Below are 17,675 nucleotides of genomic sequence, written 5' to 3' on the forward strand. Positions count from 1 at the left end.
AGAAGCCTACAACCTAAAAGAAAACTAAACCTATTCACTCTCTTTTCCTCCTTTATTGTTTAGCAGACAGCTCCCCAGCTGTATCTATTTCATTTTCTATTTCTAATCTCCAGCATCTTAAAGCCCAGAGCAACTATGGTATTTAATAGAGGTATGCTGAGTACTATATGCCTAAGATTTTTCCTGAATGAACGAAGCATGTCTTTGTGATCATTAATGATCTTGTTTCCCAATGTACTAAAGAATTAGAATAAAAACAAATAGCTAGTCTTTTGCAGCTTAAAGGAATTAGGATTTCCCCTAGGCCAAATTTCCATTTGAATTGCCTGAAAGTACAGGAAAATCAATGTAGCTCAATAAACAACTATGCATTTGAGACATTACTAGAAGAAAAATACCACAATAGACTCCACCTATTTCCATTATCATGCTTTTTAAAAGCGGCACCTCTCTAAACCCCAGTTCAAACATACAAACTTCTTTTTTTAAACCATATACATTCTGATAACTAGGTTACTTTTTATAACAATGAAATGGAAGTGGATTCCTTGAGCAGGGATTTTGTTTTTTAATCAAACTTCACCCAAAACACTTCTGGGTTGTAGTTTTTATTATTTATACTTAAAACAAAAACACTATTTGTTAGGTACTTTATTAAGTGCTTTACATTCCAATATTACATTTTCTTTTAACAATCCTGTGAGTTACCTAAGATTCCTATTTCATACACAAGGAAACATGCAGGGAGCAGCAATGACTTGCCCAAGGTCATTCAACATGTAAAAAGCCAGTACAAATACAAATTCCAAAATCTCTTAAACAATTAGAGTATTCTGTCTCAAAATCCCAAGTAAAATAGATTTTATTATTGCAATTTTACATTTAAGAAAACAGGCTATGTCCAGTTAAGATAAAAGCTATCATAATGAATAAAAAGCAGAACTGATTTTTACTTCAAAACCCATCCTTTTCCTATTATGTTACATTGCCTTTCATAAGAAGTAGTAATAAATATCATAAGCAATATTAAAAAACTACTTAATGGACAATGAATTAATTAAAAAATGAAAGGTAACTGAAGTATGTATAGCATTCTACAAAATGGACCCCAAGTGAGCTAAAAAAGCAAAGATTATTTCTATTATTTAATGCCACAGGAAAAATAAAAATAAAACAGTGGAGAGGAATTAAGAATAAAAAGGGAACCCCAATGGTTAAATCTCATAATTTCCCAAATAAAGCAGAAACTATCAATAGCTAAATTCTAGAATTGCAAGAGACCTCAAGGGGGTTTTCAGATAGGGCCACTATCTAAGGTACTTAATCCTTTGGGATAATGAATGGAAAGAAGGTAAAAAAAAACAAAGTTTCCTTCTAAAAACACTCCACAAACATTAACAAAAAGAACAAACAAAAATCCCAGTGTTTCACACCTAAATAATTGTAGGATTGTTAAAGCTTATTGGAACAGAGATTTCAAAAGTTTCTTTAGGAGCTGTTCTAGAAACTAAATGTGCTTGCCAACCTGAACATTTTTCCTTATATCCAACCAAAATGTACATGATTTAAGTTCATTTTTTTTTTTTTCCATTTCTGTCTCCAGAAGAAATGGAAAATGCTCATCAGCCTCCAGAAGACAATTCTCCCACACCAGAGCCCTGGGCCGCCTTTTCCTCCATAACAGTTCTCTGTGGTAGAGCACAATTAATAATGACCCCCCCCCAATCTCACCGATAGCCTCAAATGCTATCAGATTCAAAAGGATGGTTTTAGGGCCAAATCCTTTCAACAAATGCAAAAAAGAATGGTTCTTGGGGGAACCTACAGGTTAGCCAGATTCAAAATTTGGTACTTAGAATTTGATCGTTCCTCAGGAAACACTGTGAGAACTGCACTTAGAAGTTATTGATTCTGGCTATGAATATCGGTTCAGCAGAGGCTGGCATGCCATTTGCTTTGCTTCTATGGCTAATTAACTCCAGCCACAGGCCAATCAGATAGCACTCCCTCCGCCTGCAAGTTTCCTAGGGAAGAAGAAATGTGAGCGAAACCAAATGAGTTGCCTTTACAAAGTTACATATTTCTAGTTCCAATTAAATACATGAATAGTGAAATTATTGAATTAGACAAATGTTATTAATTCCCAGTTCAGATTTGACGTCGTCCCACTTCAACTCTCATAATACAGAACTGTGAAAGCTTTTTAATATAGATAGCTATATAATATTCTATGTTAACTTTATTTATGAAAGCAATTATATTTAATATATTTTAAACTTGCCTTTGGATCTTCTAAATATTCTTATATCTTTTCTACCACATGAAAACCAAAAGTAGGCACATGAGTATGGTAATCATTTGACTCTTTTATGGAATGGTTACATACCATTATATACATTATTGTAGCTGAACATTTGCTTAATTATTTTTATACCTAAACGTTAATACCATTAATCCATGTTCCTAGTTAAGTGCTGGTTCAATCATTAACTTCTCTTTTTCTTTGTTTACAAAAAGGGTCCAACAATCGTAAACACTTTCTGGGGAGCAAGGGAAAAATATTTACTTTAATTAATATCACTTAAATAATTATTTCCCTTAGTTTTATTTTCCACCTGCATGCATCACTAGTCAAAGTCTAACCCAATAAAGGAGGGACATGGGACAATGAACCTGAAGATGAATATGCCTGCTTAAACACATGACTCATAATGAGCCAAACAGGAACACCCTAATGAAAATATCAGGATGGAATTTTTTCAGGTAGAGGGGATGTTAAGCGATTACTCTAAATTCATAAGCTATTTTACTATCAAAATGCCAGCGGTTTTGTGAAAGCATGAACAGAGTTAATGAAGACAGAAAGATGCCTAATGAAGAATATTCTTTGCTTTCTTTTGGAAACTTTTGTTTGCTTCTAACTGTTTAATATTCTCCTCCATTTCTCTTTCAATTAACCTCCCTGTTTGTATTCAATGAGATGGCACATAATATGGAGAAAGAAAAAAAATCTTGCTGATTTATGAGTATTTGTTTATAAAGTGACAGATTTTGAGCTGGAAGCGTTAAGTGCTGGTACTGAGAGGAAACGCACAGCAACAGCAACTGTCCCGAATGAGAAAATGCACAGCAGTCTCCTCGTTGTTTAATCAGTGGCCCACAAAGGCCTCTTTTAAAATGGCCCCTCAGGCCTCACTGGGGACATGTGCACAGGTATTAAGTAGACAGGGAAAAAGCAATTGGATCTCTGTATGCCAAAATTAGGACTAACCAGTTCTAATAGTATAAAAGAAAAACAACAACAATGACTTAAAGATCCTCTACATCTTTTAAAAGGTTCCCCTCCAAGATTTGTTTTTAAATGAAGCAGGTCCTTTGTTTCCACATTGTTACTGTTATGGAATGTAAGAGCAAGAAAACAAAATGGAACAATAGAAAATGGAGTTGTTAACAATTACAGCAAAATATGTTAAATCATAATAAAAAGACCTATTATTAACAAAAACCCTGTTATGTACAGGCCCTTGGAAAGGTTTCAAGAACAGCTCTTCCCTGTAGGTCAGCAAGTTAAATCTGCCTAGAGATCTTCCAGGCTACATGTATGTTAGTTGTACTCCCTGTTATACATATCAATCAACTATATAACATTTATTTCCCCAGCGAGAGTCAAATTCACTTCTAATCAAAGATGGGGTCATGGCCTTATAAATTATGAGAGTAGGATTAGATGTTTTTAGCCATTAGCTCTTTTTCTTGCCCTGCCTCTGGTGCATGGACATTTTGGGCTTTGAGACATGGTGCTGTTTTGGTCACAGGGCTAGTACATCATCCTTGGTATGTTCACAGAATGAGACACAAATTATGGTTGTCACCTTTTTTCTACCTAACTGAGTTGACAAGAACTACATGCTGCAATCACCCTATGAAGCCTCTCTTGAGTAGAGAAGGGGGGGAATCTTGGGGGCGACAGGGAATTAGGGGAACACGTACAATTTTAAAAAGCCCTTCCGCAGAGTTTGATGTTACTTTTTTCACACTTCATTGCCATGTAAGAACCCTGCTTAAGAATGCTGGGGCTGTACAGGGAAACCCGGTCTGCACATGGCTTACTTCTTTCTTTTCTCTATCTACACTCTGCAAGGGCACATTTGTAGCTCGCTGCAGTGGGATTACATATACGTCCTGATCCTAGGCAGCAAGCTCATACGCAGCAAGTGAGACCCTAAGGGTGCTGTGCAGGCAGAGTTAATAAAGCCAGCCTCGTCCTTCAGAAGGGTTCCTTGGTGGCGTCTGGGTACCCACTGTTCTCTGCACTAAGGTGAATTTGCCTGCCTGGAGCACGGAACACCTGCATTTCTTTGGGGAGTCTGGAATTCTGGTCGTGGCTGGCAGAGAATATCCCCACAAAACCCGAGTCTCTGAGTCTCAAACTTGCTCGCCTGGGCAGGACCACTGCACGCCTATCAATGCATTTCACTGCACGAGAAGGAGCAGAATTCACGTGGCCTCTCCCGCTGGGAGAGGAGTGCAGGAAGCCTATATATGCGTTTCTCCAGACTCTGCCTGCTCCATCTTTTTCCTTTACTGATCACTGTAATAAACTGGATCCATATGGACAACTGTCTGTGAGTCCTAGCAAACTGCCAAACACGGGGGAGGTTACAGGACCTTCGAAACAGATGTCAAGGTTCTCAATAAGATTGGAAAAAACATTACTTGATGTTGTAGGATACAATTAGAAAAATTTTTCCATACAAAATTCCTGGCTTAACCAATTCCTGTAAGAAATAAAGTGAAGTACATAATTCTTAATAGGTGTATTAGAAGAAAACAATCTTTTAAGACATTCACACTCTTTCCAACAGCTTTATCAAATTTTACCCCAAGGACATAAATCAATGTGGAGAAACATTACCTCCAATTCTGAAATGTTTGTAGGATTGTGTCATTTATAATTAATACTGTACATTTTCACTGAAGTGAGGTAGAAATTTGTTACTTTTGTTGCATTTAAAAAATCAAATGCTTTAATTCTAATGACATAATGCTGAAAACAGAGACAATGGATACTTTGAAAAGATTGTACCATATATGTTCTGGATATTTTTGCATGTACACTAAATACTATTTATGTACTAACATTTCAATATTAAATACCTTATTTGTTTTATTGAACCTACAGATGTTTATGAATGGCATATTTTAAAAAGTATTAAGCATATAAATTTATTTAAAAACAGCTAAACTTGTACATTTTAAATTATTTTATTTCTCATGGGACTATAAGATGAAGTTAAAAAAAAAGTCAAACCTCCTTCTTAGATATTCAGGTATATGTACCAAGGTTAGGATGTGTGATTCTGGAATCTACAGAAGCCGTTAAGGTCACATATTTGATATTGTTTGCTTTTTCAAATGGAAAAAATATGACTGCTATTATTAAGAGATGCAATGGCAAATGGAACACTCAGAAGTAATATGCAATGAAAATTTATTTATAAATAAGAAATAAAATCTTCTTTATGTGAGTCAATTTTTGAGGCCATCACACAAAAAATAATGAATTAGAAGTTCTTGAACCTCATACTTTCGACAGTTCTATAAAGAACCAAATGGCCATTGTAAAATAACCTTATTTTATAAAATAAAGTGATTCCTTTAAACAAATGTCCAGTAACAATAATTTGAAGAAACAAGTTTTCTCCAAGTTGGACAAAAGCAAACAATGCAAGCTCTTCAGTTTCACAGGGAGGACAGCTAGAAAAGCGTGCCAGCCTACCTATAGTACAGTGCTCTCCATTCCATCCCTGGCTGCATTCACACTTGCCGTCTTTGCAGGTTCCGTGTTCCGCACAGCGGGGGTGGCAGGCTCTCTGATTACATGCTGGGCCTGTCCAGCCTTCTTCACAGCGACAAGTCCCCCCCATGCAAACGCCATGTGAGCCACAGTCCATGGAACATATTTCTATATTGAAAAAAGAGGAAGCAGTGCAAGGTAGAAAAGCAGAGGAGAATGAGAAGGGAATTATTTAGCAGTGCTACATCTTAAGCTCAAATTTAAGGTGAAAAACAAAATCACTGAAAATAAATCAAAAGTATTTATATACTAGGTAAAAGTTCAGTATTGATTACTAAGAATTATAAATGGTAGAATTTTACTTCTTTAAACATCATTTAATTTTAAAAAAACAAATCAACTTTACTGATACATATTAATAAAGCATACAATCCCTCCAAAGTGTACAGTTAGTGGTATCTGGTGTAATTACATAGTCGTGCACTCATCACTTCAATCATTATTAGAGCATTTTTGTTATTCCAATAATAATAAATAAAAGACAAAAAACTTCATTACCTCTCAATCTCACTATGCTTCCCCTGCTGTAGATAGCTGCTATTGTTTGTCTCTCTAGTTTATTTGTATTTATATTTTGTAAAAAGTCTTAAATATGTAATTCATATTTCACGAGGTTTCACTATTTTATACAGCCCCATGTTACATTTTTTAGCTTTCCTCCTAGATGTCCTTAAACTTTCCCTTTGAACCACTGTTATATCCACATAATAGCACTGGCTAGTTACAAACACTATGATGTGCTTTCACCATTTCTATTCATGTAGCATCATTTAATTTTATGTGGTTCTCTAATCATGCATAAAATATACAATTTTGTTATGAAAAATTTCCTAACACACATACATACATACACACATACACATATATCTGAAGAATATCTTTTGGCAGCCAATAACACAAAACATATACACATCAAACTAATGCAATAATGGACTATTTCAGATATCTAACAGATAGAGTGAAAACTGGAAGGGGATTATTCCTAATCTCATCATTGAAATTTTTAAAATATTCAGAAACTTACTTTAAAAAGAACTAATGTAGTAAGCACATATTTGCTTCTGGCACACAGATATGATGATTAAATAAAAGAAATTTTTGTTTTTCTTATTTAGTAAATTTATCCTGTTGACAGGTAACAAGTTGCTTAGCTCACATAGTAGAAAACCATTTTACACATTATATAATTTTGATTCCATCATTTGAAAAACAAGGTTTTTCAACTACTAGGATTACTGAAAGGAGCACATATTGTGTAAATGGCTTAAAAAACTATAACACTACAAAGTTAAGTCTTTAACAAGAATTCAGATTTTGAGATAATTTTTTCCTCTTAAAACTTTCTTAAAAGCTTTATTTAACTAGATTCCATTTGAGAAAGAGAGAAACAGAGAAAGAGATTAGAGAATAAGGAAAGGAGCCTTGAAGGGTATCTTATTTTTTACAGTTTAGAGTTAAACAAGGTTAAATTACAATTTCTTTTTTTCCGAAGATTTTAAGGGTATTATTTAGTTTTGGTTTTCTTGTAAAAATAAAAAGATCAACCAAAGAAATCTGAAATCATTTCTAACAAATAGAAAATGGATCACAGTCTTAAAAATGTTTTTAATAGTAACTATGTCATCACCAGCTTGTATTCTTCCTCATTTCCTGCCTAAATAACATTTCCCAGACACCATATTTCTCTGTCTCACAGTGCTGCGTAATTGTAAACATTGTATCAAGGTACCATAAGAGTTGTAACATTTCTTATGAACAACAATCAGAACTATTAATGGAAGAGAAGAGCATATGTTTTTTCATGCCACATTTTCTGTCTCCTTTGAATTAAATATTTGAATAAGGGATCAAAGATGGTTTGATTAACACCAGAGCAACGTAACATGAACTCAGCTTCAAGAGAGAGGTTTCCTTCTGAGGTACTCTTTTTATTCAATCTAATCAATTTTTCATTAGGGTGAAGGTGTTTATCAGCATTTAGCACACTAGCTTTGAGCAAAGTGCGTCAATCTTTGTAATGAACTTATTAATTAAGAGTTAATTTAACTGAAGTGGAATTGAAGGGCTAATTAATGGACAAACTGCTGATGAAGATAGAGGAAAGCTCTGTTGCTTTCAAACCCATAAACTTTCTGATGGAAATAATTCATTTCTTCTCTTTCAACAGCTTAACCAAATGTTTCTTCAGGTATAAAAATCTACTCTATTATTGAATTTAGATATCTGAAGGTCATTTCCACCACAACAATAGAGGTAAGTGGTAAAGTATTTTCCTTTTGAATTCACTTAGTTAGAAATTCAGAATTACAATGATAATAAATTTGAAGGCACAGATAAAGATTAACAACGTTTTTATAAGTTTTCAATGCAGAATTGTGCAACAGCCAGATAGAATTGAGGCACATGAGTTCAAATACTTTCGAAGGATGAACATAAGTATATTTGAGAACTTTTCTATTAATTCTAAGTAAGTTCTATTGCCTTTTTGCAAAAGCAGAGTCAAATACAGATTTTTCTATATCTGTACTTAATTAATTTCTTTAAAAGAACACTGTTGTATTCACATTCAACACATATACATTGAGGCCATGGTGTCTGCTCGCTTTGGCTACAGTCATTCCGTATACAGGTAAAATTACATTTTAAACTAGCAGAACAGTTACATGAGCACGAAAGAAATCAGTGTAAATATGTAAAATAATGATGTGATTTTGGCAGCCAATCTATCTTTTAATTATCATTTATATGTTTTTTTTGCTCTTCATTGAATTGCCATTTTATGAAGAGGACTAAATTATTGTTTATTTAGTATCAGTTACAAAATACCCTTCATAAAATAACTCCATTAATATGCTATAGAAACAATGTTATATTTGGTTTTACAGGAAACGTACTCATATGAAACAAAAAGGGGCTGTTTTGCTTGCTCCTCTCCTACTTGGATAATTGTGGAAAGCAAATCAAAACGACAATATTACAAGCCAGTATTATTTTATAGCTACTATTATTATGCTTATTTTAGTCATGGAGCCAGAAGAGACTTGAACCAAGCAGCTTTATATAATTATACAAGTAATTATATCTGTAAAAGTTAGACTTTTTTAAAACAGAAAATGTAAATAAAAATCCAACAGAAATATCTAAATGCCTATTTCGATCTTGTAAGTATGAAATGTATTTTAACAATGGAGACTAAAACAAGTTAACATATCATTAAACAATGTCGTGCACCCAGGCTTGATAAATGCTGGCTGGTAGATAATTTCTTAAAACTGCTTACTGAGCCATTCAAGGTCCTCTGTAATGCAGCCCCTAACTTATTTTTCTACTCTTAGTTATTCTACACAAGTTATTTGTTGTTCTAGCAGTCACGAATTTTCAAACCAGATTCTCGTTCCCCAAACTATTGAATCAGTTAATATTTCTATGAAAGCAGTAATAACAAACATAAACCTTGTCTGCCTCCAGAAGAGTGGCTGACAAATCTGTCAGGCTGATTTGGATTCACAGGGCAGCAGAGATGCCACTCAAGTTTCTCAAAATTCCAGGAAAGCATGTTTTTAACAACTTTTTTTTTCCCACTGAAAATAAGCATGTGAATTGGCTACCTAGCAAGATTTCATTTATGCCATTAAGTTATATTAATAGATGAAAAGGTTTACATTTCGTAAACTTCACAATTGGGGAATCATATTCAATTAATACCTCTATGTGTAAGTTCCTCTGAATTGCTGAGTAATTAAGTATGACAAAATAACAATTAGCCTTTTTACAACTAGTACTAGTAGTACAGACAATATTACTACTGTTACAGCACTGTTACTTCTAATAGTTAATACTTACTGAGTCCTTACTGGGTGTAAGTGATTTTCACATATTAACTCATTCAATCCTTACAATTTTGTTAGGCAGTAGTAGTATTATCCATTTTACAGATAAGGAAACTAAGTTACAGAGAAGTTAAGTAATGTGCCTAACATCATACAGCACATGAATGATCAGTCCAAGATGTGAACCTAGGCAGTTCTGCTCCAGAGTCCATGTTCTGAACCACTTACAGGGAAACAATGGGGGCTTAGTATGTGAGCAGGATTAAGAGCAGACCCCCTCACTGAATCTAAGCTTTAAAATAAAAATTTTTAATTGAGGTGAAATTCACAGAATAGTCAATTAACCATATTAAAGCATACAATTCAGTATATAAAGTATACAATTAGTATACAATTCAATGGTGTTTAATGTATTCACCACTTCTAAGCTTTAAGAAGAATGTTTTTATTTACTAAATAACATAAATAAAACCTCTCCTTTCTCTTTCACTTTCTCTACTTCCTCTTCCTCAACTTCTACTTCCTTTTGGGGGGCAGGGCGGGGGGAAGGGGCTATATTTGTATCTGCTTAGAGAGTTTTAGTACCCAAAACAAAATGCATCATCATCTTTACCTTTCTCACCAATCTTCCTGTTGCCTGTACCCAACAGTCCCGCCTATTCAGTCTCAACCCTTCCCAGGTTTCGTCTCATTAAGAGACACTAACGTTAACCTCTGCCTCCCTTGTCTCCGACTTTTAGCTCCTCTCATCAACTTCTGTATTCTGATTTTTCAGCAAGACCTGTCTACTTTTCCTTTAAAATGTCCCCCAGATTTATCCTTTTCATTTCTACTGACTCCAAACTAATTTATATTCTCATCACCTCACAACTACACTTCTAGGAAAGCCCTCCTAACTTGTCTTCCAGCCATGGGAAGCCTCACTATTCACATTCTTGGACATATAACCTATAGGGTAAGCTCTTAAAACACTACTCTCATCACATTAGTAAGCACGTCATTACTATTAGTGAATTCCCCATCGTCTAAAACATCATTTTTTTTTTTTTTAAAGATTTATTTATTTATTTAATTCCGCCCCCTCCCCTGGTTGTCTGTTCTTGGTGTCTATTTGCTGCGTCTTGTTTCTTTGTCCGCTTCTGTTGTCGTCAGCGGCACGGGAAGTGTGGGCGGCGCCATTCCTGGGCAGGCTGCTCTTTCTTTTCACGCTGGGCGGCTTTCCTCACGGGCGCACTCCTTGCGCGTGGGGCTCCCCCACGCGGGGGACACCCTTGTGTGGCAGGGCACTCCTTGCGCGCATCAGCACTGCGCATGGCCAGCTCCACACGGGTCAAGGAGGCCCGGGGCTTGAACCACGGACCTCCCATATGGTAGACGGACGCCTAACCACTGGGCCAAAGTCCGTTTCCTAAAACATCATTTCTAAACTACACCCCATAACTGGGCCCAACCCAATTTTTACCTCTAAACACTGTACCTTTTTTTTCACTGCCCCATGTATTTCACAGTTTCTCACAACCGTGTCCTTGATGGTGAAGATGATAACAACTATATGATAATGATATTCAGAAATTATTATGAGCCAAACATTGTACTAAGTACTTTATAAGCATTAATTCAAATAATTTCCACAGCATTTCTGTGAAGAATGTCCCATGATTCAATCCATTTTACAGGTGAGTAAACTGAAGCATACAGTAAGTAATTTGCCTAAGGTTCCATACCTAGTAATAGACCTTGAATATAAATTCAGGCAGTCTGATTTCAGAGTCCATGCTCATAAGAACTTTCTAATATTCCTTCCCCTATTATATATTACTTTTTCTTACAAAACGCTGTCTTAGAATGAGGCAAGGAATGACAATAAAAGTCTCCTTGAAAACTTTCATTACTTACCAAGATAATATGATTCTTTTTAATGTTCACTTCATATTATTCAATGTAACATTCTACACAATAATAAACTGTAATATATTGATTTCTAATTATTTCACATGTATTCATTTTATCACTGTAATTAAACTGTAATTGCCTAACCTATAATGGTGTCTTTGCAAACTAGGGGACCCTCTGCTGAGTCATGGAATTAATTCATGGGTTGCAACAAACATTGAAAAATAGATTAGACTTGAAAAAAATTAGAGTGTATCACTTTGAAAAATTTTTGTTTCAGTTATGTGCATGTATCTATGTATGTGTGTGTGTATACATATAGTAGGTCATAATGTAAAAGTTTATGACTATAGATCATGGTCAAAAATTTTTAAAACATACTGTTCTTAGAGGGCTGGAATAAATTGTTCTTTTTTCTCCTGACAAAACCCAACACAGTGGAATGCACATCGTAGGTACTTAACCATTGAAAGAATTACTATCTGCTCTTTCCATGGTAATCATATTATAATAACTAAAAATTCAGTGTTGAAAAATTATACATGTCATAATGTATATAGATAGATATATGTGTGTGTATATATATACTCACACATGTATACTATTTATTGGGATCATGATTAGCCTTATGTTGCCGAATAATTTTTTTTTAAAAACTCAATGAACCTTCTTCATTTATGAGATACTGTGCTTAAATCCCTAAGCTGTACTCAGGCCTATTACAAGGCTAGTCTCCAGTTGTAGTGCCATATAGTGAGAGATAAGATGTCAGGGCATTTTAAATGATGAAAGGTTATTCGTTCTAATAATACTAAAGGGTTAACTTGCATGGCAAATTGGCTAAGACTTTTTCTCTTTCTTTTTTTAAACCAGGCAACTAAACTTCATTACTTTTAACGTTTGTTTCTATAAATAATATATTAAATTTTGCATTAAATGTGTTACAAATGAAAATATCTTAATCTTCAGCTAAGCAGACTATTAAGCACTGAAGTTGTAGGGCATTTGTTAACCTCACCATTCGAGCAGTCTGGGCCAGTCCAGTTAGGGTCACATGTACAGGAGCCACTGTCTTGAAGATAGGTTCCATGACCAGAGCACTGATCCGGGCACATGGTCTTCAGTATTTCACAATTGCTGCCACCCCATCCTGGACTGCAGTGGCATTCCCCATGGATACACACACCATGATTCGAACAGCCAGGATCTAGACAGTCAGCTAGTGAAAAGAAAAGAGAAGAATTTTATGATTAAATCTGGAAGATATCATAGTACATGCAGAAGAAGGAATCAAGTCTCAATATAATTTTTACAAACATTTTGGATAATCAAACATTTATTACCATTTTCAAGAAGTCTTTTTTGATAATGTAGAGAAGAGTACAATAAAGCATTAGGAACAAGCCTAATGCCATTTTGGTGAATTGAGACTCTTTCAGGGATTTGTAATTTTCCCATATATGCACTTGAGGTTTCAGACTATTGCTTTCTGTTCTGCCTAATCAGAGAGTAATAAGTATTGGCTTCTCTATAACAATCTGAATCAGCTGACCTAATCCACAACCATTGTGTACTGACAGCTGTATGGGACCCTTAAACTGTTTGAGAAATAAATGAGTTGCATACTCTCTATCCTTCTTAATTCACTTTAATGTGCTTTAGATGACGAGATTTAATTTAGCAATTTGACTCAATAAAACTTTACACTTGTAGGGTCAATGGCCTGAAAATTTAATTCCAGAGACTTAATTGCATTACTTTGTGTGTGCAGATCAATAAAATCAATTTGGCTGAAGAATGGAAACGGTACTTTTTCTGCTTTTTGGAAAAAAAAACAACAACAATTCAAATGTACTTTACAGTATAGCATCTTGACTTTCCTCATTATATTATTATGGAACAAACAAACCCATGATTTTACATTTTTTGTCACTAGCATATTACATTCACTACTGTCTTTCTAGAGATACCAAAATACTTGACTTAGAAGTTGGCAACAATGTGGAAAATTAAAAAAAAAAATCATCAGTCCACTGCTGGTTCAAGGTACAGATACTTGCTTATTCTTCTTGGAGTTAAAAAAAAAAAAAGGAATTACACTACTAAAAAAGGAGCAGAGGGACTCTTTGGTATTTGATCTTTTTCGTAATGAAAATGTAATTATTAATGCATTCATAAATATGGAAATAAAAATTACTTTCATAAGGAAGCATGTAAAAAGAGTCATCTGCCAAACTAAAGATTACAGATATAATCTCTTTCTTTATGAAGATAGTACCTTCTGTGAATATTGACATATTTACCTTCTTCACAGTTTTCTCCTTTGTATCCTGAGTTGCAAGCACAAGAGCCCATGATACAAATGCCACGACCCCCACACTGTGGGTCAATACACTGGGTAGTCGGCACATCGCACTCGGTGCCCTTCCAGCCGCTAAAGCAGAGGCAGCGGCCCTTGGAGTACTGCCCATTGCCACTACACAGCACTGGACAGGCTGCTGTGAAATAAAACACGACAGAAGCATTAACAGCCACATTTTCATCGAACTTCTGAAAGAAAAGACACATCTTTGGAACAAGTAGTATACTAGTGTTTTCCCCTTTCTTTCTTGTCTTGGTAGCTTTCCGAATTACTTGGGTTTCTACAGCTTATTTATGTTGGCTTAAGAAAAGAATCTAACTTGCATACCTCTTGAACAATCTGGACCCAGAAATCCTGGAAAACAATGGCAAGTTCCAGAAACACACTCTCCATTTCCATGGCAATTTCGGGGGCATTCCACCACAGACTCTGAAGAAAAGAGAAAGGACACTTGTTCTACAGGCTGCTTCTCACCACAATTCAGGATAATCTGTGTTATTCTGATCATATTAGCCACATTTTGAAGAAGTATGGATGGCTTGCTCCATATAAAAAACCAAAAACATAAAAAAAAACCATATTCATTTTACTCTATTATTAATAGAATAGTAAAGCAAAGCACTGCTATTTTAAATGTAGATGTTTTAAAGTGTTTTCACGATGTACTACTCCACTCCCACAAGGTACTTCCTAATATTTTCTTCCAGTGCTTCATGGTTTGTCACTATTCATAAATAAACAATTCAAAAAATTTTCTCACATTTTACCTCAGGCTTTGACAATCCAGGCATCAAAAACTGGTGGGTACATTTTAGTTTCTAGTCAACACAGTGTTTATGCTATAGCCTTGAAAAAGATGCTTTGAAGTCTGTTCTTACCTATGACAATGGTATTAAAAGACACCTGCTCCGCATTTTTCCCATCATTATAAAAAGCCAGATGCCAGATTCCAGAATCCAAGTACTGGATAAAACCAGCCTCATGAAGACTGATGGATCTCGCCTGTCGCCCTGCTCTTTCTAACTCGAGCAGGTTCCGCTGCTCTCTTGCAATCAGCCTGCTGCCATCCAGGAGCTCCACAAAGTCATACTGAGGATGAGAACAAGTAAAACTGTTTAGTAGTCAGATATATTATGGTTGTGGCTGCTTCTCTACTTTTTCAAACTTTTCTCCTTTTCCTCTAATAAATACAGTGTTAGAAGAAAGCTCCTGATTGACAGGTCCAAATGGTAGACATCGTCTATCATAACATTTCCAGGGATGATGAACACTGCTTACTGCATACAGCTGTTTTATTTTAAATTCCATAGATCATTTTTGTCCTTTATTGGGCAATATGGTTTCCAAATTTATTCAATTCTTAACTGATAAAAAGGATGATGAATTTAGGCAGTTTGGGGATACGAACATAAATATATGTGAACTCACATTCCAAACCCAGCAGCCTTGATTTAGTCAGACCATTAGATAATCGCTTAAAGTCTTCTGCGACTATTTGATACACATGGTAACAACTGCTGTTGAATACTTAATCTGAGCTAGGGTTATTTTTAATCCTCACAACAACCCTTCTAGGAAGGCATTCCTATTTACACTTTAAAGATGAAGAACAAAAACCTCGAGGAGCTTAAGCAGGGCCAGCTAGCTGGTAAACAGGGGAGCTGCTGTGTGAACTCGTGTGCCTAGCTCCATGGTTCGATGCTGTTCCCACTACACCACTCTACTCTTCTGTGACCCTGATGTAACCATCCCAAGCACCATGGAGAAGTCCATGGGTTTTTCTTTAGTTACAGTGAGATTAAAAACATAACAAAATGCCTTAACTCTTTGATGGAAAGTCAAAAACTTTCAAAAACTCCATTAAACAATGGAGGACTTCTGAAGGGGTGGCAATAGCAGTAACTGTGCCCACTCAACATGATTAAACTTTTAATTTTGTTTTTGTAATTAATCATGAGCATTAAGTAGTTGGGAGAATTTAACGGAAATTAAAAATATGGAATGTGATTGGCAATAGTGGCATAAAATTTTGAGTTTTAACTGGTCTTTCAAGCCCATGATGATAATCATCACTTTTTATCATAAAATAACCATTTGCTTCACATGATGAACAATAAAGTAAGGCTGGGGTGGTGGTGGCAGGTAGTGGACAGCTGTTGAATATTTAAGCAGTTCTATGTTTTGCTGCAGGGCCCCTTTTACACATTACATCAGGGAGGCCATTCGAATGCTTAAGAAAAGTTCCCTATTTAACACGAAAACTCATTTCTATCAATAGTTACCTAAGTATATGGAATGGAAATATGTCACACCTTTTGCTCTTAGGGTGTAAAGTAATCCCTTAAAGGCAAACCTGAGTTTTGCTGTTAATACCTATTCATAAAATGGAGATGTGGCTTTTCCGAGAGAGGGCTGTATCTGAGGATCTTATGCTATTTTCTAGGACTTAGTGCTTTGGGCTAACGCTTCAGTCTCATCATGTTGGGGGTCCTATCATGAGACAAAGTTTATAATTAATAAAGGGTTCATACAAATTGGAACTATCATCGAGTGAAAGCTCCTTTTAATATAAAATGTTCAAACATACACTATTTAAAAATCTTTCTCCTTGAAAGTTGCTTTAAACTACATTGTATGTGAAGTCCTTTGTATATCAATACAAGAAAAGCCTGCCCATGTTTGCTATATTTCAGTTGTTCATCTAATCGTTAAAATGCAAAAAGAAATTTTTCCAGGTATCCTAGTGGTTCTTAAAGGATGAAAATTCAGGATTTGTGGAGAGCTTGTGTTCTTTTTTTAAAAGATTTATTTCTCTCCCCTTACCCGCTGCCCCCCGCCCACTGTTGTCTGCTTGCATTCTTGTCAGTGGCACTGGGAATCTATGTCTCTTTTTGTTCCATCATCTTGCTACATCAGCTCTCTGTATGTGTGGCACCACTCCTGGGTAGACTGCACTTTTTTTAAGTGGGGTGGCTCTCCTTATGGGGCACACTCCTTGTGCATGGGGCTCCCTACATGGGGGACACTCCTGCATGGCATGGCACTCCTTACGTGCATCAACACTGCATGTGGGCCAGCTCACTACACAGGTCAGAAGGCCTGGGGTTTGAACACTGGATCTCCCATATGGTAGGTGGACACTATCAGTTGAGCCTAATTCACTTCCCCAAATTTCTGTTCTTAAATCAATTTTTTGGTGATGGCATAGTCTCAGCTGTATATCATTGGTATATAGAGAAAGAAGAGTTTCTATAGATGGAAACCAGGTCCCTGAGAAGTTAAATGACTTAAGATCCCAAGGTCAAAAAGTGATAGGGGTATGCTTTGAAACTCAGGTTTCCTGACCCCCATTCTAAAATAGCCTTCATGTAAATGCACTAAAAATGCTGCAGTACACTATGAACTGCAAAGCATTAAATTGCTTCCTTAGGCATCTAACAATCCAGGAGAATAAACTGGGCTTCGGGAGAACAAAGTCTCATTAGGAGAAAAAAAAGTCATTAGGGAGGAGAAAATGATTCCCTGGCAACAATCAAATGGACAGTTTTATAAAGGGTCACAAGACTTTCAAAACTCAAGTGACTATTTTGAAAGGCTAGCCAATTTTAATTATTTCTGGTTGATTTATTTAAGGCTCCCCTAGAACCAGAGAAATGTTTAGTTTGGGCTGCTTCACAGCACATTTCAACTTTAAATACTGAACTCAGAAAAGAGTTGTTTGCTTTGCTGATCT

General features: G+C 35.6%; 1 protein-coding gene across 13 annotated transcripts in view; it reads right to left on the reverse strand.

Annotated features, from left to right (window-relative positions):
• Positions 1-17,675, reverse strand: part of TENM3 (teneurin transmembrane protein 3) — a 682,045-nt gene that overhangs the window by 125,325 nt on the left and 539,045 nt on the right. For all 13 annotated transcript variants that reach the window (XM_071213974.1, XM_058305014.2, XM_058304951.2 and 10 more), the window contains 5 exons: positions 14,821-15,031; positions 14,270-14,371; positions 13,884-14,078; positions 12,599-12,799; positions 5,780-5,965 (listed from right to left, as the gene is read on the reverse strand). In XM_071213974.1, coding sequence (XP_071070075.1) covers positions 5,780-5,965; positions 12,599-12,799; positions 13,884-14,078; positions 14,270-14,371; positions 14,821-15,031 — 895 coding nt within the window. The remainder of the gene's footprint in view (positions 1-5,779; positions 5,966-12,598; positions 12,800-13,883; positions 14,079-14,269; positions 14,372-14,820; positions 15,032-17,675) is intronic.

Source organism: Dasypus novemcinctus, chromosome 1 (genome assembly GCF_030445035.2).
Source record: "Dasypus novemcinctus isolate mDasNov1 chromosome 1, mDasNov1.1.hap2, whole genome shotgun sequence".
In the NCBI taxonomy this organism is placed as follows: Eukaryota; Metazoa; Chordata; class Mammalia; order Cingulata; family Dasypodidae; genus Dasypus; species Dasypus novemcinctus.